We start from the raw sequence: 27,343 nt of genomic DNA, 5'->3' as shown, positions 1-27,343 counted from the left end.
AAAATTAGTTTGTGATCTGCAATGGTGACAGAGGAACCCTGAGAGTGGTGGAGAGTGATGCAAGCAAGCATGATATTCTCAGAGACAGATTAACGACAAAAAAGTTACCCCAAGAAAATTTGAGAAAACGCATGATGACAAGTGTTTTTCAAACAAATTGAGAAATAATTGCCTTCAAAGTTAAAGGTGTTACATAAAGTTCAGCAGGGGGTCCTTTGACATTTTCCCATACTTTATAATGTGGCTTGCATGTACAGACCTTTCCAAGCATAGTGGCTCATTCGGTTCTCAAAAGGTCCTTGACAAACTAAGGGAAAACTACATTCTTCAGTGCAATATCCTAAAAACTGTCAAAACGACCAAGGTCACCTTCTGAAAATACACATTTTGTCCTTTCAGACTGGTACTTATTCTTCTTAAGAACATTTGTTTTTTCTGAAACATCAGCTTGCAGTTTTCTGGAAATATACACTTTAAGTTCTCAATGCTAGCCTTCTTTTTTTATTAAAAAAATATAATTTCGGCAATTTATTAATCCCTTTTGAAATAAGGCAAAATGGTACATTTTTGCTGCAATTTTCATTAAATTGCTTCAAAGTCAAATTGGTCACTTTAAGAAAATACACAGATTTGGCACTTACAAGACAGTATTTCATTTTGAATAAATACCATATTATTTCTGAAATATCAGCTTTCCATTAGTTGGAAATGCACACATTTTGACTTAAGTATTATTCTTTCATTTTTTGGTAAAAAAGCTCATTTCCACAAATGAAACCTAAGCACAAAAAATCACCGAAGCATTAAATGAGTAACTCACAATGCTTCAACAAGGAAGTTGGTCGACATGTAAGAGGCTCACATAAATATGTCAGTCACCAGACCCCCATCAAGCTTTTCCTTTTGTGATATCCTAGACTGATTGCCATATAAGAGTGAAGTCTCTTTGTTCAGGTGTGACTTTGCTGCTAAGGATTTTACTAGAGCTCACAACACAGGAATGTAAACCTGTGGCTTGTCCAAAGGCTGGGCCTGCAATATAGAGGGACAGCATTCCAGGAATGGTGCAACCACGTAGCCCAACTCAACCTTTTGTAGCCAAACATTCAAATTGCTATGAATGTAGTTCTTTTTAGATGGCTGACCCCTGTGTGCTAAATGCTGAGATGGGTCTGAACTGAAATGAGCAATTGTTAGATATGGGGTCTCTAGTTGGCAGAGGTATGCACCCTTTCAAAGTAAGGACCACCACTCTAGTCAGGGTAAGTCAGAAACACACCCTAAATTAACCTGTGCTCACCCTCCGGTATCTTTGCACAAATTAGTCAAACTTAACTTAAGAGGCAATGTTTGAAGGATTTGTGCAACACTTAACACAGTAAAACAGCGAAAACACCACACTAAAATACTCCACACCAAGTTAGAAAAATATATCTTAATGTAATGAACAAACCAAGACCAAAATCCCGAAAATCCAAATAAGTAGAACTGGAGTTATGAATTTCTAAAGATTAAATCGAAATATAGTGCTTAAAAGTCAATAGCGCTTAGGGGTTACTTGAGGTCACGCCGTCAAGGAGGCACTGCGTCTGTTCATAGTCACGCAGTTGAGTTCCGTGTTGTCATCGAGCCTATTTGCAATGAAGGTAGAGTGTTATCAATGAGTCTCAAGGTTGGATAATGCATCGTCCTTCAGCCCCATACAATGAAGACACTGCATTGTCATCAAACCTTTCATTCGGTCTCCTTTTGAAGGCCCAGAACTGGATTGGTACCTTTTGGCAAGTCAGGATTCACAGCAGAAAAATGTCAGCTTTCTAAAAGTGGAATTTTTCAAGTTGTAATCATAAATCCAATTTGCTATGAAAGAGGATTCCTCATTACAAATCTATAGGTACCAAACATGACTTTTCTACTCTTTCTCAATCAGGAATTGCACGTAATAAATGTATTAAGGAATCCCCAATGTTAAACTATGAGAGGGGTAGGCCTCACTGTAGTAAAACACGAATTTCGCAGTTTTTCACTATCAGGACCTGTAGAACTAAAATGTGCATGTCCTGCCTTGTACTTACACAGCAGCCTGCCATATGAACTATCTAGTACCTTCCTTAGGTGTTTTGTATGCTTAATAAAAGGGGAGTTTAAGGCTTGGCAAGGGGTTTCAAATGTCAAGTCGACATGGCACTCAAACTGCACAAACAGGCTCTGCAGCAGCAGTCCTGAGTCATGTTTAAAGGCTACTGAAATGTGTGGCAAAATCAGTGTTGCGGGCCCTCTAGTAGCATTTAATTAACAGGCCCTGGGCACAGGTAGTGCACTTTACTATGGTCTTATAAGTAAATTAAGCATGGCAATTGTGGACATGCCAATATAACCATGTTTTAGGGAATGAGCACATGCAATTTATTATGGGTCAGCAGTGGTACGGTGCCGAAAGTAGTCAAGCCAACAAAAACAAATTCATTTAAAAGGGGATAAGCACGGTAAAAAGTTTGAGGTGGACCCTGCAGAAAGGGGCAGGTCCAACAGCAATGTATAGAGAGACCAGGAGTTTGTGAGGTACACCAGGCGTGGCAGATCACAATGAAATACCACCAATCAACTGCCTTGGCATAACTGAAATACAGATGGTGGTGAAAAGCCAGAGAGGGACACATCTATCATCAGGAAAACAGACACTGCGCTATTTCCATTCTTTTCCCTTGGCATACAAATTATCACTTAAGTCCAGGGTGCGTTTCTCTGGAGGGCACATCATATAGTAACTTCAGTGATCCGATCCCAAAGGGGTAGCTAAAATGTAGACAGTGTGCAGAATGTTTTATGCTATGATACATAGCTTCCCACTGTGTTATTATTTTTGTGCCTGACAATACAAATATCCCTGGTGTTAATGAGGCATTGCAAATACACTCACTCATCTGCTCCCAACTCATCTATTGTAGCTTAAACACAGATTTTGGGAGGAGGTCTAACAGCGACGTGCCTTACGTCATGAGCTGAGCTTCCTGGCATCTAAGTTGCTTCCAGCTTTTGGGTGCGGCAGAATATGTCCTCCATATCTACTCCACCCGAATGGAGAGGAAACGTTCATGTGTGAAGAGACTGTGAGACAAATGTGGTCACATAGTGTCCGATCCAGGGGCCTGGATAGAGATCCTGCCATTATGGTATAAACATTTCCAATACTGACCCGAAATCGCATCAAGTGAGTGGGCAGAGCAAGAGTGCTGCTATTCAACCCTTCCCTTAGGGTTTGGGAAGGTCCACCCTGAAAAGTATTCTGGAAAAAAATGACACAGCACGTTTTACAGTGCACTTTACCAAATATATTGGTTAAAACATAAAGGCTTTTAAGACTCATAAAATAGCAGATATAGATTCAAGTGCCATCTGATCCCAAATAAATACCGCTTGCAACAATTGCCCCCAACTCAAAGGGAAATGGTTTTACATCAGTTTTACATACGTTCTGGGAATGAAATCCACCAAATATCTACTACCCTTACCCAAATACCAACTTTCACTGAGTCTGTGATTTCAACCTCCAAATACCAACATATCAGTTATATGAAGCACTCACATAGGCAGCTGCCTCAGATGGCAGACTTTAACACACCTGCAAATGTTTGCAATTCGATGGAAGAGATGCCCAGCAAATGCAGATTGATGCCACCAAATGTTGGTCATGTTTTGCCTCACTATAAAATAACATTTCATAATAAACACCAGAGGAGCACCATGTGCCAGGGCTGACTACAGAAGGAGGGAGTTAGATGTTTGCCAGGCGTCTAACAGATGCCAAGGTAACGGCATAAACAGAAACACACACACACACACATATTTTATGCTTTTCCATGCACCTTGATCCGTCCCAGCCCACTGAGAAACTTACGGGAAGTTAGGCAGTCCAAACCGATGTCCTCCTTTACTCTGCACTGCTTACACTGCTAGTCTGCTGGTCTCTGAGAGCCTAGATTTGTGGTATTGCACCACTGGAAGTTTAACACTGTTGCCATCCCTCTCCCATCACAAATTGTCCAGGACCATCCTCAACCCTGATTCACTGGTACACTGGAGTTGAAATATTTCCTGGAAATGAGCAAGGATCAATGAGGCAGGTCTTAAAATTACACTCATAAAAGGAAAATTGGGCAGATTTTGCTTGGCTAGTCACAATCAAGTGCTGGGCGTTTTTTTAGAAGGGGAGTGACCCCCTGGCGGTGTTATGTAGCCCGATACAGCTCCCAGCATTAAGAAAAGGCAGGACCACCAACGAAATTTTAGTCTTCAGTGTTTTCACAGAACAGAGACCCAGAGGTGATCCTGATTTAATGATCCATGTAAGTGTTTAACAAAATCCTCAAAATCTTACCCATGCTTTTACCCTTCTAGCCATTCCCAGAAAAGCGGGCGAATAGCCTGATGCCGATATGTAAATTCTGATGTTAAAAACTTGAAAATGAAGCATTCTGGGACTTTTTATTGAAGCTCCAGGGAGGAGTCTGTAATGTCAATCAAAGCTATGGGACACAAAAGCTCATTAACTGTAGAGAGAGCATTACACCCCCAAACAAACAAATGTTTCTTCAAACAAATGTGCCAGCAACCAGAAGCACATTTGTCACATGTCATGCTTTTCTCTTTATACTGTGGAATCATTTAATGGTGGCCCTGTTAAACTGGAGACCTGCAGAAAATACTCTCCTCAAGACTGTGGCTCCACCATCTGTAAACCATCCATAATATCATGGCCTGGTTTAATTCTGTAAATTTAGAGCATAGCACCCCTTAATTCCTATTTTGGGCCCTAAAGTGTCAAAGATTATTCATACATTATTGGTTGCATCCTTTTCTTTAGTGGACCGAACATGGTTAATGGGCACCACTGACACGCCAATGCATATATATTCAACTCATACATCCCTATTCACTTCATAAAATGTAGGATTCCTGTTTGGTATTTTACAGGCTAAGCATATGTACATGGGAAAGAGAAGTGAAAGCTAGAAATATCTTTAATGGTCTTCTCCACTGTTGTTGTGTAGTCTTAAGGTGACATCTCACAGTGAGTGACACAATAAATTATACTCGTTTATGTCCTTAATAAAAATAAGTTAGTTGTGAAAATCTTGAAACTTCTCTCCACGCAAAGGTCCAATAAATGGAAACTTGGCCAATACTTTTTGAATTGTGAAATATTTTGTTTCATTGTTCCTGTTACACTTCACCCATTGGGATGTTCGATTCACCTTGTAATTTTCTCTGTCCCAAAGTTTTGTTTTCCTTTGCTCACCAAACCTTCGCAAGTCTTAATATTCAGACAGGAACAACTGTATTTTAGCAACATTCTGTTTTTTTACATTGTCTCCTTTTTCTTAAAGCAGTGTTATCAAATTTATGCAGAGTTTTCATTGGCATCATTAAATTAATCAGTGGCACATGGTTTAAATAGTAAAGTTACCATAACGTTATTTTAAATTTTGAAATCAGTTGAGATCAGGTGCTTTCATGGCAGTATGGCCGTACGAAATAAAACAAATCTCATATGATTTTGAGGTGAAAATAAGAGGCAGATTTACAAGCCCCATGCGCCACATTTATGCCACCGTTGCCTCACTTTTGTGACGCAGCAGCGGCGTAAACCATGCACCACGTTGCGCATTATTTACAACGTGACTAATCTAGGGAGAAGCGTCACGTTGTAAAGCCCTGCTCCAAATGAAACCTGCATTAGGTTTCATGTGGGCGTTCCGGCGCAGGGTGGGCGTTTCGTCGCAGGAACGCCTCGTAAAAGTGACGCAGTGAAATCTACAAGATTTCACGGAGTCACTTTTACGTCCATTCTACGTCAAAACCCTGTGCCTGCTTGAAGCAGGCGTAGGGAGTGATGCAGCATGTTAGGCATAGGGCGCCCCTGAGCAGTGCAGGAGCCAAAATGTGCTTGCGACACGACTCCAGCAATTCACCGCCCTTACGCCTCAGGATGCGACACGCCTCGCCCTATCCTTGCACCACGGTGCGCCGCATTGTAAATGCGATGCATTTTTGGTGGAGAAGGGAGGGAATTGCGTGTCGCATCTTTTCTTGCGCATCCCTGCTGATTTGCAGAGATGCGCCAGTACTCGTAAATCTGCCCCATTGTATTCTCAAAAATCATGAAGTTTATATCTTCCTGTGACCTACATATTATTTCTCCCCACACTCACTGCCACGCATGACTAATTTCTGTGCATCTGTGTCTTAAAGAATCTTATCTTTTCTTCCCTCAGTGCTTGTCTCACTCAGATCCCGTAGCCCCATCCTGCTCACTTATCAATAGCTCTACCTAACTCTTTCCCCGTTTCAGTACCTTCCCCTTCACTTTTGCCTTCCTTTTTTCCTGTCCCATATTGTTTCTATTAACTTTGGTCCCACCTTGCTTTCCCAATTCTCACTTTCTCCCCACGTTTTATTCTTCTTTATTACATTCGCTCTCCATTTTTTCCTCTGTACTAAATCACTTTATCTTGCCCTGCAGGTGCCTGGTCCATTTGTTGTGAACAAGCCTGGTAAAGGAGAGGTCACATTTTCCAACCCTCTCTCCGAGGAATTAACAGATGGCAAACTGACTATTGTGGGTGCCTCCTTGATAAACGCAGTACTAGAGATAACGTAAGTGGACAATGAACTATTCATGATGTAGGATGTCCTTCCTGTGTTTTAGCAAATGCCAATAACGTCACCTTGGTGTTCAGTGTCTCTTTTAAGAAAAATGCTCATCGTATTGGGAGTTTCAAACCTCTGAATGAGGAATAATCAAAGAAATAGGCTAGAACACTCAAATGTCTACAGGAATTTCTAACATTCCGAGCACTGGATATTTTCCACTATTATTTTACTGGTTAAGTGTGTGAAGTGAGGAGTAGTTTACATTAAACAGCCCATCATAATCCAGGTTAGGAAAGAACAGTTGTGTCCAAATCTGAACTTTCAACATACTTGTGATAGGCGCCATAGTAGCATGAAACACACCAAGTGTTTCCAAAAATGTATTTGCAAAATAACCTTATTTCAGCATTTTATCTTTCCGTAAGAAAAATGCATTGGAAGAATGCTTGCAAAGTAACTTTAAACTTTGAAATAAATAGTGATATGCTCCTCAAAAACAGGCAAAGGCCTCTGAATACCTCCTTCACTGACTTCATGTTTCACTAAATTGGTGATTTCTAGGCTAAGTGTATGTATGGGCTAGCCTTGGCATCAGTTACAACTACCTGTCCAAATCTGAAGAGGATGAGAAGAGGCTGCTGCAACCTGGCAGCTGGATTACAGGTATATGGAAAGAGAGCCGCCTTCACACATCTGTTAAGTTTAGCTTGCCAATGTCCAGCACTTCACTCCTTGGCAAACCCTTGAAAAGGGAGCAATATTGTTAAAATATCAAGTTATAGGGCCTGATTTGAATTTTGGTGGATGGATTACTCCGTCCCAACGGTGACGGATATCCCGTCCGCCAAAATATAAATCCCATTATGTCCTATGGGATTTATATTTCGGCGGACGCAATATCCATCACCGTTATGACTGAGTAACCGATCCTCCAAAATCTAAATGAGGCCCATAGTTTTTCGGGGAATGTAGAAGAGTCCCTTGTAGCTTACTGCTGAAAAACATTGATTGGAGGTTATCTGATCTGGACTGGCAGGAAAAACAACCCAGGCACCCCTTGCTGCCCAGCCCCCCAGGAGGAAGAGTCTTCACTTGGTGACTGCTAAACAGAGGAGGCGGGCTACAGAGAAATGGGTTTTCCTGCCATACTAAGTGTTGGACCCTGCCTCTCTCCACAGTGTCAGGCATTGCTCAAGAGTCGCGGAGCAGTATTTTAGGAATTGCACATTGGTCCCATACACTCAGTTGGGTTGGGCCTGTCTGTTGTTTTTGAGAGTGTAAATTGTGTGGTTGTACTGCCTCAGCGGCAAAGAATTGACAATTTATGACTTTCCACCACCCTAGCATCTAAATTGAGGTCAACTCTCCTACAATTAATAGTTATTGCATACATTATTTACATTTTACCTTTCTGTGCCTATGGAATTCTCTTGTACAGCCTCTATAAAGGCTAGCCTTGAGAATGCATAAACGGGTACTTTGCCTCATTTGCTGAGAGACACAAAATGGACCCTCCCAGTGTCACATGAAGGCATCCTTGGACTTTGTCAACCCGCTCTCCTGTTAAAGGTTGATATGCTTGTTCAATCTTCTAAGGTTAACTTCGGCTTGAGTCATGCACTATTCTGTGACCAAGTGGAGATAGTGTAGATAAATTCCTTGTGTTTTCCCCAAAATAGGGCGTATTTGATGTAGATAATCAATAGAAAGAAAATGTCATTCAAGTGTTCCTCCCACACATTAGCATAGTGAAATTGTAATTCACCTTGAGAGTGTTGGTTGGCAGAGACCAAAATGGACGAGCTTTGAGGTACATTGTGCTGACTACATCTTATATGATTGTGTCGGCCCAAAAAGAATCTGGTATAAAAAAGTGTTGTGTACAAAAGATGTTTTCAAAAGATAAATTTCAAACTTTTATGGCTAACTTGTGAAAAGGAATACATATTAATATTATTATTGAGTTAGTGGTTTCCTGAAGTCAGCAGTATCCACATTGCACCTCATCGCAAACTGCACTTCTTTCCTTTGAACCAACCCAGTTGACATTTACAGCTCACATACACAAGTGTTTCCTCTGGTATTCTAAAGCCATCATGTTTAACACCAAAAATTCGACTGTTGTGAATGCCTTGTTTTCCTTAAATTTTGAATGTTCACAGTCTCATACTTGTGAAAAATATCATCACACGTCATGCTTAGAGGCCACAGATTCTCACCACATATTCGACCAGTGTTTTGTGAACATTGGAGAAGTTGCTAACTATGCATAAATTAATTTTCTTATGAATTGCAGGAAATAGATGAAAGTCTCTCTACATTGTGCCATTTCCTGGTGATTTTAGAAAGAATCATAACTTTGACGTAGCAAGATAACAATAATATTTTCAATTTGCAAGGCAATTTCTTTCATATAATATGATTTGGTTTTGGCCCTCCCACATCTATTCAATTTTCGCAGCATAATCTTTGTAAGGACCCCGTGCCCTTATGTTGCTGGACCTAAAGTTTGTATGAGACATCTCACATGGGTACTCCCTTTGCTAGTAAGTTCTTTCAGGATTCATCACATGAGTTGTCTTACTGGAACCTAGTAAAACATCCAAGTCATGTTAAAAAACACCAGTCGGCCTTGAAGCTGCTTTAAAAGAGGTTGAGAAAGACCTTTCCCATGAGTAGCACTTTGAAAGAGTTCAGAGCATCTTCAAAGTAACAGCCCTGCACCCCCAAACAACATACACTTCTTACATCAGACAATGATTCAATTATTTCAGAAATTGACCAAATATCTATACAATTCACAAGCAATTGACATAATCTGCGTAGGTAATTTGACACTGTCATCTGCATAGTTTTCCTCCAATTTTTCACATGTAATAGGCAACTATGTAACTTCAAACTTTTCAACTTCGTGTTTTGTGATTTCAAATTAAGTTCTTGGTCTTACATTGAAAAAGTATATTTGGAAGGGACGAGACAGGCAGATGAAAATGTATAGAGGAGTCATCATTTTAGTCTTTAGACAGTAATTCTATCACTAAACCTAGGCCAATCGAATAGGTGCCGTTTTCATAGCTGGGCCATTTTATGGAAATTCCAGATTTTGTCCCCAAATATCAGTTAGTCATTCAAAGGCTGCTCCTCGGCTATGGCGGAGGAGCGTCGCCCCACTGCTTTTAAGCAGTGTAAAGAAGAGAAACATAAAAGGATAACTTTAAGTTATTATCATTTTATGCTTCCTGACGTGTCCTGCTGCTTTGCGACGGGCGGGTGGGCGGGTTTGCTCTGCTCTCAGAGTAGGGCAGGGGAGGAGTGGTTTGCCCACTCCAAAGTGCAGATTGACTGTTTGGTCGGCCCTCTTGGGCCACCCAAACTAGCCATGCGCACTCCCCTGTTCTCCATGCAGGCTGCATTACAGCCTGCATGGAGAACATACCCATCCCTCGAGCCCTTGGCTGAGCGCTGTGTCATGACGCTCAGACCAATCACAATGCTGCCATTGCAGAGTTGTGACTGCCTTAGGGGAGGGAGCCTGGCTGCCTGCTTCCTGTTCCTGTCAGAAGCAGGAGAGCATGAGAGCAGAAGCAGAGAAGACTCGGGACCCGTCGAGGTAAGTTTAGATTTTTTTTATTTTGTCCCCCGCGGGACATCACCCACCCCCCCCCCCCCCACTTCCGCCTCTTGGGAATGCCACATCCGCTCACCCACCTGCGAGATATGCCGGCCGCCGCTGTAGTCATTTATAGTTAATAAACAAATTATCTGAGAAACAAAAACATATTATGGTTTGAAACTACATATTCTGGCCCTAAATACAATTTTTTGAGAGTCAGTAAATTTGGTCCCCCTAACTTAATTTGCAACTGTTTTGAGTAACTTTAACTTTGCTTTAAAACTCAAGTTTGTGTTTTTTTGGTAAACAAAAATGCAATCGTGCCAAAACACCAGCTGTCTTTGTTGTGGAAAACACATTGTTCAATTTTAGAAAAAACTACTTTTTTTACATTTTATGGTAAAGTACCAGTGTTTCATTTTTAGAAAATAATGTTTTTCCCCTCAAATTATTCACCAACAATAAAATAATTGTTCTTTGTATTCAAATTTAACTATTTTTTAATAGTAAAAACTAATTTACATAAGCATTAATCTTGTCATTTTCTGATATTATACTACTTGTGTCCATAGCGTTTCTAGTTTATACAATATGTCTGGCAGCAAATGCTGTGAGAAACAAAAGTGTATTATGCTTTGAAAATACACATTTGTATGTTTTAGTAAATTTAGTCCCCAAAACGTATTCTACAAGGGACTGACGGTGCTCGCAGGAGATTTTAACGTAGTCTTGAATCCAGAGTGGGACTCCTTCGGTGCCCCCTCCTCACATAGGAGCTCGAACACCAAGAAACTCAGGGACTGGGTCACAAAGTTGGGTTTATGTGATGTCTGGCGAGTTTGGAATCCCCGTCTTCGACAATTTACGCACACCTCGGCTGCCCATCGCACAAGTGCCTGCATTGACTATCTGTTTATGTTCGCTCCTGACTGTCGCTCGGGTGCAGGCATGCATGTACTTGTCCGGGGAATATCGGACCACATGCCCCTGCTGCTAGATCTTGGTGGATCTGTGGGTGCCTGTGATGACGTGTGACGGTTCAACACCTAGCTCTTGCAGCTAAAATAATGCAAAAAGGTGATTGGGTTGGAACTAGATGGGTTCTGCCAAACCAACAAGGACTTGGTCTCTCACTCGGGCACGTTATGGGCCGCAAGCAAGGCGACTATCAAAGGCTTTGCCACGAGGTATGTTAAACGTACATATCAATCCAGAGACAACCGCCTCTCCCGTCTGGAGGCCCACACTAGTCAACAGGTGAGGCAGTCCGAGACGGATCTTGAGGGTGCAACACTTCACCAGTTGGACCTAGTATGGGAGGACATTTTTTATGTCTCCCTTGATGCAACCAGGTAAATTTGGAGGTCCTTCAATGCCCGTGTGTACAGCTGGGATGACAAGCCTGTCAAACGTCTTCACTGGCTCACGTTCCGCCCCCTAGTCAACTGCATAATTCCTGACAATATTAGATGCTGATGGCAACACCCAGCATACCTCGGGAGCGATTGCACAGCTATTTGCAGCTTATTATACCCACTTTACTCCAGGCAGCCGGATAGAATGGCAGATGCGGGCGTCTCCTTCGTGAGAGACGTGCCACTCTCTCGGCTGTCTGGGGAGGAGGGTCATTCACTTAACCAGTCGCTCTCTGAGGACGAGATAAATCTGTCCTTGACGGCCATAGCCATGGTAAAGACTCCAGGACTGGACGGATACCCGGCGGAATATTATTTGATGTATAGAGAGGTTCTAGTGCCCCATCTTAAGGCGCTTCACACTGAAGCAATAGAAATAGAGATGTGGCAATAATTGTAGTCATCCCCAAAGCGGACTCCCTTTCCAAATGATACTCCTAAGTCAAACTATTTGCCACAGGCATTGCCATTCATCTTACAAGAGTAGTAGTGACCCTCATTCATCCTGACCAGTATGGATTCATGCACCACAGAAGCACGAGGCATTGCCTGTATCGCCTGCATGTGGCGCTGGCCCACTCTCATCTCCTATCCCCGTATCTGGCCCTACTGCTGGTCAACTTTGAAAAGGCTTACTATACAGTGGATTGGAGCTATCTGGAGGCCGTGTTAATCCACGCAGGACTTAGTCCCTATTTAAGAGGACTAGTAAAGGTGCTCTACTCCAATCCATGTGTATTGGTTAACTGAGTCCTGTCGGACGAATTCTGCATCGGTAGGGGGATGAGGCAGGGTTGCCCACTCTTCCCTCTGCTCTTTGCCCTAGCTATAGAGCCCCTAGCTCATCTCATCATAAGTTATGACCAATTTCGAGTTTGGCAATGGAAAGAGTCTCATGAGGAATGCATAGCCCTCTACGCTGATGATGTGCTCCTATGCATGACCTACCTGACCCGCTCAGGCCCCCGATGACTGCAAATCCTGAGGCTCTTTGGGGAGGCTTAGGGTCTGAGACTTAACCCAAACAAGTCTGAATTTGTTCCCATCATCTCTCCCAAGAATGTGTGTATTGGCAAATGAACATAACGATCCGGCAGCTCAGCTTTTGCTATCTGGGGATTTGGGTGGCACTGCACCCAGAACTCACCTGGCCCCTTAATCTTACCTCACTACTTACAAAGATCAGATATGATCTTCGGAATTGGCAATCCCTCCCGCTAAACCCGATGGGGAACATTGCATTGTATAAGATGATGATAGTCCCCCGTTTTCTTTATGTATTGCAGAATATACCACTCCGCATCACGAAGCAATGGTTCCATTCTCTAGATAAAATGGCGACTGCTTTCCTCTGGGGCAATTCATGATCGAGAGTGGCTCTGGTCCCCTGCCAAAAAGCACCGTATGATGGTGGTCTGGAGATGACCAATCTCTTCCTCTACTACCTAGCCACGCGCCTACTGGTGATTAATGACTGGTTTTCCGGGGGGTGGTCCGATCCAACCTATCAGCTATAGTTAGAGATACTGGGATTCCCACAGATCCAAGCATGTTGTACAGTACACCAGTGACCCATACCATGCCGAGCATCACCAGGTCAGTCATTCTGACATGGCAATCCATGCTTCGTCATATTCGTTGGGAAGCTAGAGTTACACTGCAAACACCCCTGTGGCAGGGTACATGGTTGAGGGAGGTTGACACTTTGAAGGGGATCAAAAAGTGGGACCTTATCGGTATTACTCAGGTAGGTGACTTATGGAAAGGGGGGCAAATCTGCACATTCCAGGAGTTAAAGAACACACACTCCCTGTGCAACACACAATTCTATAAATACCTCCAACTCTGACATGCCCTCGTGACACACATCCCTAGTGGTGCAATTCCCCCTGAGTTTAGCCACCTGGTAGCCAAACTGCTCATGTGGGAGGTGCGTTAAGGGGGTGTCTCCAGGTTTACAAAACGCTTATTAATAATTCCCCTGCCACCCTGGACCATTTGAGAACATGATGGGAGGGTTGGGTGGAACCCATGGATGATGTAGATTAGGGATAAGCCCTTATGGCCCCCCGAATAATCACAACCTCAGCGCTGCTGAGTCTCATCCAGTTCTACTGCCTACATTGCGCATATCTGACCCCCACTAGGCTATACCGAGCAGGCTGTCTCCCATCCACAAGATGAGCTTGTTGTCTGGAAGAATCTGCAGACTTTTATCAAATAACCTAGTTTTGCTTTGTCATTTTAAGGTACTGGGCGAGGGTGGCGAGCCAACTGAGTGAGGTCCTGGGTGGGAAGTTCCACTCATACCCTAAGTGCTACTGTTGGGGATTCTGGAGAGTATTGAGGGCACAAGAGCAGACAAAGCATTCCTGGGTACGGCAGAGGGGACTGGACAGGTGTGCCACACAAGAATAACCGGTGTATGAGGCCAGGGGTTGCCCATCCAAATTCCAACATGTATGGAGTAAATGGAAGGGAATGGTAGAGTGACAAAGTAGGAGGGCGGGAGGATCGGCGATCCAAATCTTATTACAAATGTAGATTGTTTCTGTGACTGTATATGGGCGGGCAGTCCGGTAATGTAGATGTATATGATGACAATGTGAGAGGTGTGGTGGTCTTGTGCTGTCATGTTACATGTTCCCTTTGAAAACTAATAAATTTACTGTAAAAAAAAAAAAAGCTTCTTCTACCGTTGTTTTAAATCTCATTGCCATTGTTTTAAAATACAACTTTTAGGGTTTGTTTGGGGAAGAAACTATGATTCTACCTAAACATCAGCATGTATTCATACTTGACAGACCTCCTGAGGCGGAAGCCGGGAGTGTGAACTGCCGCTCATTTTTAAAATTGTGAATTTCTGTATGTTTTAAAACCTACTTTCCCTCTCCCCCTCCTTCACGACTTCAGGGCATTTACCTGCCTGTGGAGACGCCGCGCAGCCGATATTAACGCTGCCGCGGTCTAAACACCTAAGGTAATCTTGCCGCCATTGCCTGCTCGATCGTGGAGGCCACGCCCCCCTTGAGGCCACGCCCCCCCTTGACGCTAGTCACAGCCTTATAAAAATGTGCTTTCCTAGGAAGCGCACCGGGTGCGACGTTTGCGCGCCGAAGGCGCGCCTAAGGCAAGCCCGTCTGCACCCGTCCGCACCAAGGTAGGGCCATGGGCCCCTTATGCTGCCGGTTTCGACCCTTTATATCAGGATCAGCTTCCGTCTGGGCCTCCCTACTCCAGAGAGGAGCTCATCCAAATAGGTAAGCAATTTGCCGACAAAGGAATACTGTCTCTACCACCCTCCTCTCTCCCCCGGGCTGATGTACTTTGTGATGATGTTCTGTATTGTGGGCTATTAAACGTCAGGTCTCTGCCCAAACACTGCACAGAGATCCAACTTCTGATTGACTCTCATGAACTTGACATCCTTTTCATGACAGAAACTTGGACGCGTCCAGACTGGTTGGTCGATCCGGGAATTGCCTGCCCCTCCGGGTTTAAATTTCTCCACCTCCCTAGGCCTACTGGTAGAGGCGGAGGTGTGGGAGTCATTTTCAGAGCCTCTTGCAGCATTAAAATCCTTACTCTTGACCCTATTCTGGGCACCGAGTTACTAGGACTCTCAATTCAGACCCACGCCGGAAATATAGTCACTGGGATTTTGTGCTATCGCCCACCAGGGGCATTCAGCCTTCAGCAGCAACAAGCACTAATCACTACCCTAACCAATATCGCCTTATCTCACCAGAAGCTGTTTATACTCGGTGATTTTAATCTATGGCAAAACGGTATCCTTGACTCAGCTCTCAAGAACCTACTCTCTACCTGTGACAGCTTTGGCCTCTCTCAGCTGACCTCCAAGGCCACCCACAAAGCGGGTCATCTGCTTGACCTGATCTTTGAGGCACCTGACTTGGTGGTAATGGGAGAAATTCTTCCAATGGATTGGACTGATCACTCATTGGTTAAATTCTTTCTTCACAAGACGACTGGCCCTTACAAGGCCCCGGCACCGACCAAGTAAATTAAATGCAGAGACTGGAGGGCTCTCTCACGCGTACATCCTTCGGGTGAAATGTTCCATTTGCAACAACTTTTTGATGTGAACAAAAGCACAGTCGACAATTACAATTCCCTTGTCTCCAGTATCTCTAGGGTGGTCGACACCCACGCCCCCCTCAAAAATCGGACCTGCAGGGGTAAAGACTCTGCCCCTTGGTTCAACGTCGACCTAAAACTGCTAAAACTTGAATGTAAACAAGCAGAGAGAAGGTGGAGACGTGATTATAATAAAACTTGCAAAGACACGTGGAAAACCAAGGTCCACGCGTACAAAACTCTCATCAAAAAATCTAAAGCCGATCACTACTCCTCCTTGATCTGTAACACTACCAACAACTCCAGGAGCATTTTTAGCATCCTAAACAGCGTCACTAACCCGGAGTCTTGTAAAAATGCGATCGTCCCGTCCCAAGACCTCTGTGACAATCTGGCCATATTCTTCAAGGAGAAAATTGAACTTGTCCTTAAAGATCTGGATACTCCTCTTACTGCTGGAAATCCCCTTTCCTTGAACACTGTTACTCTGGAGAATCAAGCACCTAACTTAGCTGTGTCTCCAGAAGAATTCCTTTGCAGGTTTCCACCGCTAACACTCAAACTCTTCACTAAGATAGCTAGAGGGATCGTGTCTGGGTCTCCACTGGACCCAGTACCCCCTAAAATCTGGAAAGAATTCGAAGCAGAACTTTTCCCACCGCTCCATCTAATTTGTCAGCAATCCTTGCTGACCGGCACTGTCCCTGCCCACTGGAAACGAGCGCTAGTCTCCCCTTTGCTGAAGAAACCTTCCCTGGACCCTGACTGCTCAAAAAGTTACAGGCCCATCTCACTGCTGCCGTTCCCTGCCAAGATAGTGGAACGGGTGGTCAGTAACACCCTTTCCAACCACCTGGAACATCATCTACTATTGGATGGGGACCAATTCGGATTCCGGCCTGCTCATGGAACCGAAACTGCCCTTATTATCGCCATGAACAAACTTCAAAGGCGAGCAGACAGAAGTCAGGCATCATTTTTGATACTGCTCGATATGTCTGCCGCCTTTGACACAGTGAATCACAAGATCTTACTGAGACGCCTATGGGAGGCAGGAGTGAGGGATACGGCACTGCATTGGTTCCACTCTTTTTTGCAGGACAGGCAACAAGCAGTATCTCTACCTCCTTTCCAATCTGCTTTCTCCCCGGTAATACACGGAGTCCCACAGGGCTCTGCCATTAGCCCAATACTTTTTAATATTTACCTTAGGCCACTTATTCTTCTGATCCAAAGCTTCGGCATCAAAACCATTAATTACGCTGATGACACGCAGATGATCCTTTCCTTGGAAGGAGAGGACTCTATCTCCATAGAGATCCTACACAATTGCCTGCGGGAGACATCTAGGTGGCTGAAGAATAATTCACTTCAGTTCAATGCAGGGAAAACCGAGGTGCTTTTTAACAGTGGCTCGAGGATCCCCCGTCCGTTCCCTAGCAACTTCTGGCCCCCGGAAACCGCTTCTAATGTACAGCCTGCAGACTCTGTCCGCAACTTAGGGGTCATGCTTGACCACAAGCTCAGCATGGAGACCCATGTTCAGAAAACCTCTGCCTGCTGCTATGCCATTCTGCGCTCTTTAAGGAAAGTTCTGTCCCTCCTACCCACCCAGGCTCGCGCCCAAGTAGTTAGATGCACTATCCTGAGCAGGCTGGACTACTGCAATGCCCTCCTGCTCGGGTCCCCGGAGTATCTATTAGACAGGCTCCAAAGAGTCCAATCTGCGGCTGCAAAACTAGCCTTGGGGCTCCCGAGGAGATCCCATGGACCATCCGCCTTGGCACAATTGCATTGGCTCCCTCTTAGACAGAGAGTGCAATTTAAGGCCCTCTGTATTGTTTTTAGGGCCCTCCACGGTTCCGGCCCAGCCCCTTTACAATCCAAGTTTGTGTGGTACGCCCCTACCAGACAACTCCGCTCCTCGGATGCCAAACTGGTGGTCACCCCCAGATTCAAGAAGGTCAGATCCGGAGGTAGATCTTTTGAGGTTACCGCCGCTAGACTCTGGAACACCCTCCCCACCGAGATCAAACATACCGATGAACTCCTACCTTTCAGAAAAAAGGTTAAAACTTGGCTCTTCCCGGGCTAGCCCAAGTCCCCTCTGTTCCACCCCCCTATCCTCCTCAGATTCTGTCAGCGCCAGGATGCCTGCAATGGCGACAGTTTGCGCTTTACAAATTCTTAAAATAAATAAATAAATAATGTATTTCTTTGTGAAAAATACATTGTTTTGTATTTAAAGATCAGCTTTTCAATTTGAGTAAAAACTACATTTTTATTCATTCTATCTGCTATTTTGTGGAAATACTTTAATTCAATCGTTAATTACTAGAGTTTGATTTTTAGTAAAGAATCTTTTTTCTACAACTATTGTCTTGAAATGGACTCTTATATGTAATCAAATACTTTGTTTGCTAACAATAAAAACATTGTTTGTACCAAAATTTAACTTTTCATTATTAGTGACATCTAATTTCCATAAGCATTCACCTTTTCTGACTATAAAACAGTCGCATTCATGGCGTTTTTGGTGCATAAAATATGTCTGGCTGCAAATATAGTATTGGGCGAGAGTGTACAGCACAGAACACTGCTATTCATGTGTAGAAAAGGCTGCTTTATTGGATTAGGTGCACAATATAAACATAACATAACTTAGGCCAATTGCCTTACAAAATTATTTGCCTCACTATACATGCATAACAACTATTGTTTGTCCTACCCCCACCCCTAAATGTCCCCCCACACTTCATCAACTCAACTATCTCTCACGGCTGTCTTCTACATCAAAAACTAACTAAATGTCTTTGTACTTAAACTGTAACCTCCTACCTCCCTGCTTTCTGTAAGTGCACACTTACCCCCATGCCCTCTTTCAAACTAGATCACCCACCCCAGAAACAATAAAACACATTCAAACCATTTGAGCTTTACTCAAATCACTGTCTAGCACCTGTCCAATAGTGACAACCTACCCGCTATCCCACTATGCACCAGACTCAACTGCGCTTGCCCCAGAATTTACACCCTTCCTGCACAAAATAGGGGGATGGCCGGACAGAATTAAATGTAACCCTGCCTAAACTACCAGCCAACATGTTGATAACTCATAAAATGGTGGCTGGTAGGGCAAACATATATAGCCCCACTACCCACCCTACTAGCTATAGCCCAATCTGCTTGGAGTCACTGCATTGCACCACGCCCAAAAGCTCCCAAGGTACGACCTCCCATGTCGTCTGCCCCCAAAACCTTTATTATATTTTAATCGAGAACTCTCATCTCCAGCTGACTTGCATACATAAACATTTACCCAAGTAACACCATCAAATGCAAGGAACAACTTCATCCTCACATGTCAGTGCATTGTCCCACATTATCATGTCTCTCCCTGAGATGTCCACAATTTTCCAGATATTGCCACTGTTTTCCAGTGAAGTTCAAATATCTAAGAGAAGGCCACAATAAATCCTAGGGATGTTCACAATATGTCAAGAATGGTCATTAGATTGTGGGAATGTTCACAAGATGCTTGCCTTATCGACCAGATACCAGGAATTGTCATCATATTTGACCATTACATACACAGATACCACTTTATTCCAAGAGTACTCATCATATTCCATGCGCTCTACGGAAGAGATGCACGGCATATGAGAGGCATTCCTGACAAGTCTGAGGAAGCCAGGAATGGCCTCCAGATGCTAGTAGTAGACTCCAGGGGCATAGGATATTCACCAAATCCCTAGGCACTCTCAAACACAGGCCTATAAACACAAAAAAGCAGAAATATAAACTCAAAGATATACCAGAAACGCACACACAGACCCATATACTTGGATATACACCAATGCTCACACACATTGCACAGAAAGACTCACAGAGACAGACACAAGTACACACACATACACAGATATATATACATTATGCAAGTTCACACACACACATACACATACAAGATTGCTTGCCATCACCTTAACCCAGTAACTCCTATAGTAAGCAAGCACTGCATTTCTGCAACACTATTTCACAACTCCTAAGCATGGAAGAACCCGGTCACGCTGCAGTGGAGTTGACAAGGGGAGACTGGTTGAACTTACCACATGCCATGGCTCAGACAAAAGTTGCATTCACAGTTTTCTTCTTTGTGATCCCAATAGCTGGTGTGTGTTAGCGAACAGAACAAAGGCCACACATAGTATAACTGTGTACACTTCCCAAAGCTGGTGTACGTTTGTCATGCTATGCAAAAAGTAATAGTGCACTCAGGAAATGGACATGGATAAAATGGAAGCACGAGGAAATCGAAGATAGTAGAACACTAAGGGCCTGAATATGAATTTGGCAGTCCATTGGACAGCAAAACCCCTGGTGGTGGTCCAAGCACCGCAACACTGTGGCACCAACCGCCGTATTCAGAGTGTGGCTGTCAGACCACCACAGGACCGCTGCAACTGCCAGGCTTCTGTGACCCTGCAGCAGTGGTGCAGCTCTCAGAGGCGGCAATATGCTGGAGGTGCTGCTGTGGCACCTCTGAGTATATTATAAGTTTCCTCACCACCATCCTTTCCACAGTGGTGAGCCAGTCATGGAAAGGGTGGCGGTGAGGATACACAGGGGGCCCTTGCAGGGCTCTCTGTTGCCTCTGTGCCTGAGGGTGCATGCAGGGGTCATATGATGTGCCCCCTGTATTTTTGCACCCCCCAGTTCCTGCATGGGAAGGAATGGATGACATGGTGCATTTCCTCCCGTGCAGGAGCGTGCTGCGGCAGTCCCATGGCGGACCCGCTCTAATCTCTCCTTTGAGCCTTAGAAAGGCATCGCTGCAGCACCGTCCGCCCGACCTGGATTCCAGTCGTAGTCCGGAGGGCGGTCTCACTACAGATTTGATGGACCTCCCGCTGACTGCTGGAGTGGCACCCTGCGGGACGATCGCCAAAGTCGTAATCAGGCTCTTAGTGTTACAAGTGTAATGTGGATGCTTTGCTTGAGGGGTTTTCAGTGAGCTTCTCTACTGCAGTGCCCATTCTATCGGGCAATTTGCGTGCACTAACTGTTACTTTCTTTTATCATTTCAGAGTAATCTCAATAAAGCCAAAGGAGACTTTAAAAACTTCGTTTGACTTCAGCCCCATTGCCGTGGGCAACAAGCAGCTTGCAGTCAACTTCTCTTGTAACAAGTTTTGTAATGTAAAAACGTTTGCGGAAGTTGTGGTAGTTGAAGATAAAATTTCCAGTTGAAGAAAAAGTTAGTTTGTAATATGATGGTATCTGACATTGCAGGTCTTAATACCGCTTCTCTTTTCTTATCTTAAACAATTTGAATTTAAGTTCAGTAGATGAGTTTGAAACTGGTAAAAACAGATAGGGTGCATTCTCAGATCAGGTACCTCCCTGGACCTTCTGATTCATGGCATTACATCACCTGCAGGCACTAAGGCTCCCGCACCCTGTAATAAGAGTGACATAAGACCAAAAATGTGAACATGGACCCATGATTTAAAAGTAATATTTTCTTCCAGACATATGTTCCCAAGACTATTTTACCATGTGCCTTTTGCATCCTTGCCATAAGAAACTCTCTTTTCGAAGCATCTTGAAAACGCCCCACGCCTGTGGGCCACTCAAAAGATGATTGAACAGCAACAGCGGAATCTGTAACCATTTGTTAATCTATCTTCTCACAACTTGCATTAAAATATGTGATAACCGGCTTTGATGTTTAATATGTTAATGTTTCTTATGAACAAAATAATGCAATGTTAATCAAATAAGTGTACCTATACAAATACATTAAAATTGTTGCCTAGAGGCATTTGGTAGTTGCATCTCAATTTTAGAACTTTAAGAATTAACTAATGAAAAGGGCCTGGAATTAAAAACGGGTTTTACTAAGACTGTCAGGGGGAGGAGGCCCTTAACCCATACACACCTATTTGTGGCTTTGGAGTCCTGGAAATTATCATGTCAACACTCCAGATATGAATGGCCATACTATGGGGATATGTACAATAGAAGCGACGGTGCGTGTCTTTAGCCTCCTGGGCTTAACGACACGCTCCGCCACTTTGGAAACGCAAGGCTGCACCATCTTTACAAGAATGTGGTGCAGCCTTGCATTTCCCCCTGCGATGGCGCTAAGTTTAACAACTTAGCGCCAATGCTGGCACCCTTGCACCAGAGTACAATGGTGTCTGTGTGCGTGGGAGGATCTGTTATGTGTAGGAACAGTAGCGGCCGGTCGTGGGAGTGCTGTGGAGTGGTGGGGTGGGGGGTAGTAAACTATGGAATACGGCCCAACAGAGGTAAGTAAACAAATAAATAAAAAATAAAACACATTTTGTTGCGCACGCTACATTGCCAAATGCGATGCAGCGCGGGCAACGAAATTAGTTTTATTTATTTGTTCGTTTACTTACTTCTGTTGGGCCGTATTCCATAGTTTACTACCCCCCGCCCTGCTCCACCCCCGCCCCACTGCCCCGCAGCACTCCTACCACTGGCCGCTACTGTGTAGGAAGGTGTCCCTTCCTGCACATAAACAATCCTAAAATGCCATTTTGTAACTTTCATGTATGCTGCTTCATGCAGCACATATGAAAGTTACTAAATGGCATTTTTTAAAAAGGTTTGTTTATGTACAGGAATCAACACCTTCCTGTACATAAACAAACCATGGCATTTTGCTTTTTCCATGTGTGCTGCACTAGGCAGCCTTCATGGAAAAAGAAAAAAACGAGGAGAAATAATGCATTTTTCCTCGTTTCGCCAACTTAAGACCAGGGTTTTACTGGTCTTAATTTTGGAGCTGCCTCCTATGTACACCACCCTTGTACATAGGGGGCAGCGTCAAATACAATGGGTGTTGCGGTGGAATGCTGACCACAACACCCACTGCACGCCCCTTTCACGCTAAACATAGTGTGAAAGGGTGCCTTATGTAAAAGGCACCGTTAAGACCCGCAATACGTACGGCAAGGCCCCTATTGCCACGGGAACGTCACGAAAAGTGACTTTCCCGTGGCGATAGGGGCTTGTACATATGCTCCTAAGAGTTTAGGGGAGTTGTGGCTTTGGCATTATGTAAGGGGTCACTATAAAAGGACCAATACTTTATCATACAGGTCATCCAACCTTTGGGGATCTGCAGACCTGAAGGAACAGGTCAAAAATCTAAATCCTCATTAAATGCATAGCAGGAGTTTGCTCACCAACAGATTTATAAGCCATTTGTAACCTTCGCACAATTCAAGCATGTTTTAATCCACAAACATTTTGCCAGGAAAAACCTGATGACATTTGTTTCAAAAATGCCCTATTCACAATGGTTTTGCATCTCGAAACGTGGAGTAAAATTACACATGTATGTTATTCACCATTCTGAAATATTAAACTCTGAATGGGGCGGTACTTTCATCCAAGAGAAATACCAAACCTTGCAGTCCTGGTAATTTGAGGTGAAATTACCAACTAAAATCATTGTGCCACTAATGAGTGTCCTACTTTTTTAGACACTAGGAGAATCAGTACACATTGAAGATGTTTTAGAAGAGAAAGTCACGTACCTTTGGTAATGTTGTATGTTAACGGTTATTGGATTTTCTCTACAGAGTATTTATGAAATAGTTATTCTGCCACTCAGCTTTTGTCAATGTATAACAGCATTGGAAGACAGTCATGTATGAGCAGTTAACCATAACTTGTACAATTCCTATTTTTTTGTCTAATGTCATTGTGCAAATAGTGGATCTGCTCAATAGAACTGCTACAGTTAAGGTGAAGTTATCCTTTCCTTACACATTTTTTAACAGTAGGTTTTGAATTTCTTGTCTCCAAATACCAGTTAGTAATTTTATAGTTAATAAATCAATTTTTTGACAAACAAAATCATATTCTGCTTTGAAGATTTATTTTTGGTTCTAAATGCAATGTTTTAACTGGTAGTACATTTAGTAACTAACAATTAACCTGGAGTTGTTTTAAATAATTAAATATTTACTTGAAAATGCATTTTTTAGCGTTTTTGTGCTAGAAAATGCAATTCATCCTAAACACCAGCTTGTTTTCTTTTGAAAAAAATCATTATTTTGCTTAAAAATACCAGCTATTCAATTTAGTAAAACCAACGTTTTCTTCATTCGGCAATCTACTGTTTTCTGGAGATAAATTATTTTGATCATTTACATAATATTGGACAGTATTCTCGAATGCACCTGTGCTGACACACATTTGTTCAACGTTCATCAAATTTTTCATATTTTAAAACACTTTATGAAGTCCCTATTTAAGCACTATTTTAAAATGGTCTTCCACGCAAAACACATTAAAGCAGGCATATCTCAATTTTGTTTTCATCAACCCTACCCTACCTTGACATGTACATAGAATTTTCTAGGATAGAAATGAATAAAAATGAGCAAAATGAGAAATACTCAGAGGTATTGTGAAAAAAATGCTATATATTTGTTATGTTATTTTATAACAATGTATATAGTGCGCTACTACCCATAGGTGTCTAGGCGCATTGCGGACCACATACTTCAGAGAGAGACTAGTTTTTAAAATCCCAGGTTTTAAGATGTTTCCTGAATTCAAGCAAGGATGTGATCTTCCTGAGAGCAAGAGGAAGAGTGTTCCATAACCTGATGGTACTGTGTCTAAAGCTCCTTCCCCCCAGTTCATACCTTTAACTCTGGGGGTAAGCATTAAGAAGGCTGTAGCTGAATGTAATGACCTACTAGGGGCATGCCAATTAAAAGCCTGACGAAGAAACTGTGGGCCCTATCCATGAAGAGCCTTATGAGCAATGCACAGTGTCTTGAACTTCACACGTTGGCCAACCGAAAGCCAATGCAGATATTGAATTACCGCTCTAATGGATTGGCATTTAGGAACACACAAAACCAATCTAGCGGCGGCATTCTGAACCGATTGTAGTCTTCTAAGTTGATTGGATTGCACATTGATATACAAGGCATTACAATAGTCCAACTTAGTTAAGACCAATGAAGTTAGAACAGATTTCATAGCCTTTCTAGGAATATAGGGAAGGATTTTACGCACCGTTCTGATTGTATTAAATGCAGAGGACACCACCTTAGAGATCTGAGATTTAAAATTAAGTTTTTCATCTATTATGACCCCCACATTTTTTGCTTTCGTCACTGGTGTAGGAGGGGGGCCCAAAGAATCAGGCCACCAAGCCAGTGACCAACTAGGAGAAAGCTTTCCGAAAAGCACCACCTCGGTTTTACTTGAGTTTAACTTAAGGCAGTGCCTACTCATCCACTCACTCAAGGAGACCATTCAGTCGTTGAGTTTGGTAGAGTAGTTGACATCTTTGTCAATGGCAGAGATTACCAACTACGTGTCATCAGCATACGAGGTCGGGATTAAATCAAAACTTCTGACTAGCGGGACTAATTCAGATACATATATATTAAAAAGAGAAGGGCTTAAGGAGGAGCCCTGCAGCACCCCAGGTGGCAGAATAAAAGATGCTGATTTAAAATTGCCTAGCTGCACTGTCTGAGTTCTATGTGTTAAAAAAGATGTTAAAAGCCTGAGAGCATTTCCTCCCAGACCTATATACTTAGAGCGTTTAAGCAGCAAAGTATGGTCCACGGTATCAAATGCCACGGAGAGGTCCAGGAGGATAAGAGCTGCCGAGCCTCCCCCATCCTTGGCGGCTCGGATTTCCTCGGTTGTCTTTATTAAAGCTGCCTCAGTGCTGTGGCATGATCTAAAACTAAACTGACTGTAGTCTAAAACATTATTTTCCAAAATATGCTTAGAAAGTTCTGTATTTGCAATCTTCTCCAGAATTTTAGCCGGAAGCGGAAGCCTCGCAATCGGTCGATAATTGGACAGATCTGTTAGTTCTAAATTAGATTTTTTTATTAACGGTAAAATGCAGGCTATATTAAATAGTAAATATATGTACTATTGAAAACACATGGAAATGCCCTTTCAGTTTGATAATGTTTATTAGCACAACAAATGTGTTCAATTTCAGCCAATATTAATCTGGACATAAAATGGACATTCACAACCGAGAACGTACATTGGGAACAATTAATGTATACTTACAGATACTACTGCACATCTTGATTGGATTAGCACAACATTACAGACAGCAGTTAACAGATATAAACGCAGCTAATGGAATATAAAAGAAACCTTATTAATTAGGAAAAATATTTATGTCCTCTAGGCTTATACAGTGCTACCTCGTGTGGACGTCTGGGTAAAAGATGTTAATGAAAGTGGAGATTGATAAAAGTTACACGATTCGATACTCTCCACGTTGAGGTTCAATTTCGCCTTCTACTATGTGTGCTAGAATCATCTATTTATTTTTGCATATTTTTTTGCATTTTTTAGAGCACCTTTTCAAGGTGAGTCATTTGTGAACTTTACTAAGAACTCAAAAACGTATACAGCGAGCTAGAGGACAGAAGTAGCAACGCCAATGAAACAATAAAGCTCAAATATGAGTATTGGTAATGGTAAGGTAGGTTGGTTGCCCGTCCAGTATCACTTGTAACAGTGGTGCCGCAAGGTGCAACTGCAGGTTGGAGCTTAGAACAGATTTGCATTCGTTTAGCAAGTGCTTTATTTATTTATTTATTTTGACAGTTTTGTATAGCGCGAACAAGACCCTTGCGGGTATCAGAGCGCTTTATAGTGCAGATATATCGATATAAAAACGTAAAATACAAGGAATTAGGTGAATATAGTAATGGTACACATTAGAGAACAGCACATATTTACAAGAGAGTATAAAAGATTCAGGTGAATTTGGCCAAGAGAATCCATTTTTTTTTCTTTTTAAAGCTGCGAATGGATTAAGTCTCGTTTCTGGGGGCAAGGCGTTCCAAATCCTGGGAGCAATTCCTGAGAAGGAACGGTAGTATGTTTTCTTCTTGGAGAAACGTTGTAGAAGATTGATAGAGCTCTTAGTAGATCTGTTACCACCCGATAGTACCAGTTTCTCCGCTAGGTATCTCGGTGTTTTGTGATGTAAAGCCTTATGTATCATACAGGCGATTTTCAAATGGATTCTGGCCTCAAAAGGTAGCCAGTTGAGGGCACGAAGGTCAGGGGAAATGTGGGAGTTTCTTTTGGAGCATGTGATGAATCTGGTGGCTGTATTGATTGAGGCTCTTAGAGGAGCTGTCATTGATCTGGGCAGGCCGCAAAGAGCAACACTCCCATAATCCACTCTGGGAATTACTAGAGATTGAACTGTCTGTTTAAAGTCACTTACCGGTATGAAGGGTTTCAATTTTCTCAGGGTGTTCATCTGGAAATTAGCTCCTTTAGTTGCAGCGCTGATGTGCTTCTGCATATTTAGCTTATTGTCCAGGGTTATTCCTATGTTTTAGTGGAATCAATGATGAGAGGTTGACCATCGAGTGCTGTAATGTGCTTCATCCACTCGCGGATGATGGTTGTTTGGTTGGGAGGAGCGATTAAGAGAAAATCTGTTTTTAGGGTGTTTAGTTTTAGATGGTTATTTGCCAGCCAGGTCTGTTTTTTATGGAGCGTTGTATTA

General features: G+C 43.0%; 1 protein-coding gene across 1 annotated transcript in view; it reads left to right on the top strand.

Annotated features, from left to right (window-relative positions):
• The window catches only part of LOC146812214 (protein-glutamine gamma-glutamyltransferase E-like), a 354,915-nt gene extending 332,874 nt beyond the window's left edge, over positions 1-22,041 (top strand). The window contains exons 14-15 of the mRNA XM_085619244.1: positions 6,524-6,657; positions 20,865-22,041. Of these exons, the coding sequence (XP_085475370.1) occupies positions 6,524-6,657; positions 20,865-21,027 (297 nt within the window). The 3' untranslated portion in view covers positions 21,028-22,041. The remainder of the gene's footprint in view (positions 1-6,523; positions 6,658-20,864) is intronic.
• Positions 22,042-27,343: the final 5,302 nt, after the last annotated feature.

Source organism: Triturus cristatus, chromosome 7 (genome assembly GCF_964204655.1).
Source record: "Triturus cristatus chromosome 7, aTriCri1.1, whole genome shotgun sequence".
Taxonomy (NCBI): Eukaryota; Metazoa; Chordata; class Amphibia; order Caudata; family Salamandridae; genus Triturus; species Triturus cristatus.
Note: the sequence above shows the minus strand (reverse complement) of the source record. Positions and strands in the feature narration are given on the sequence as shown.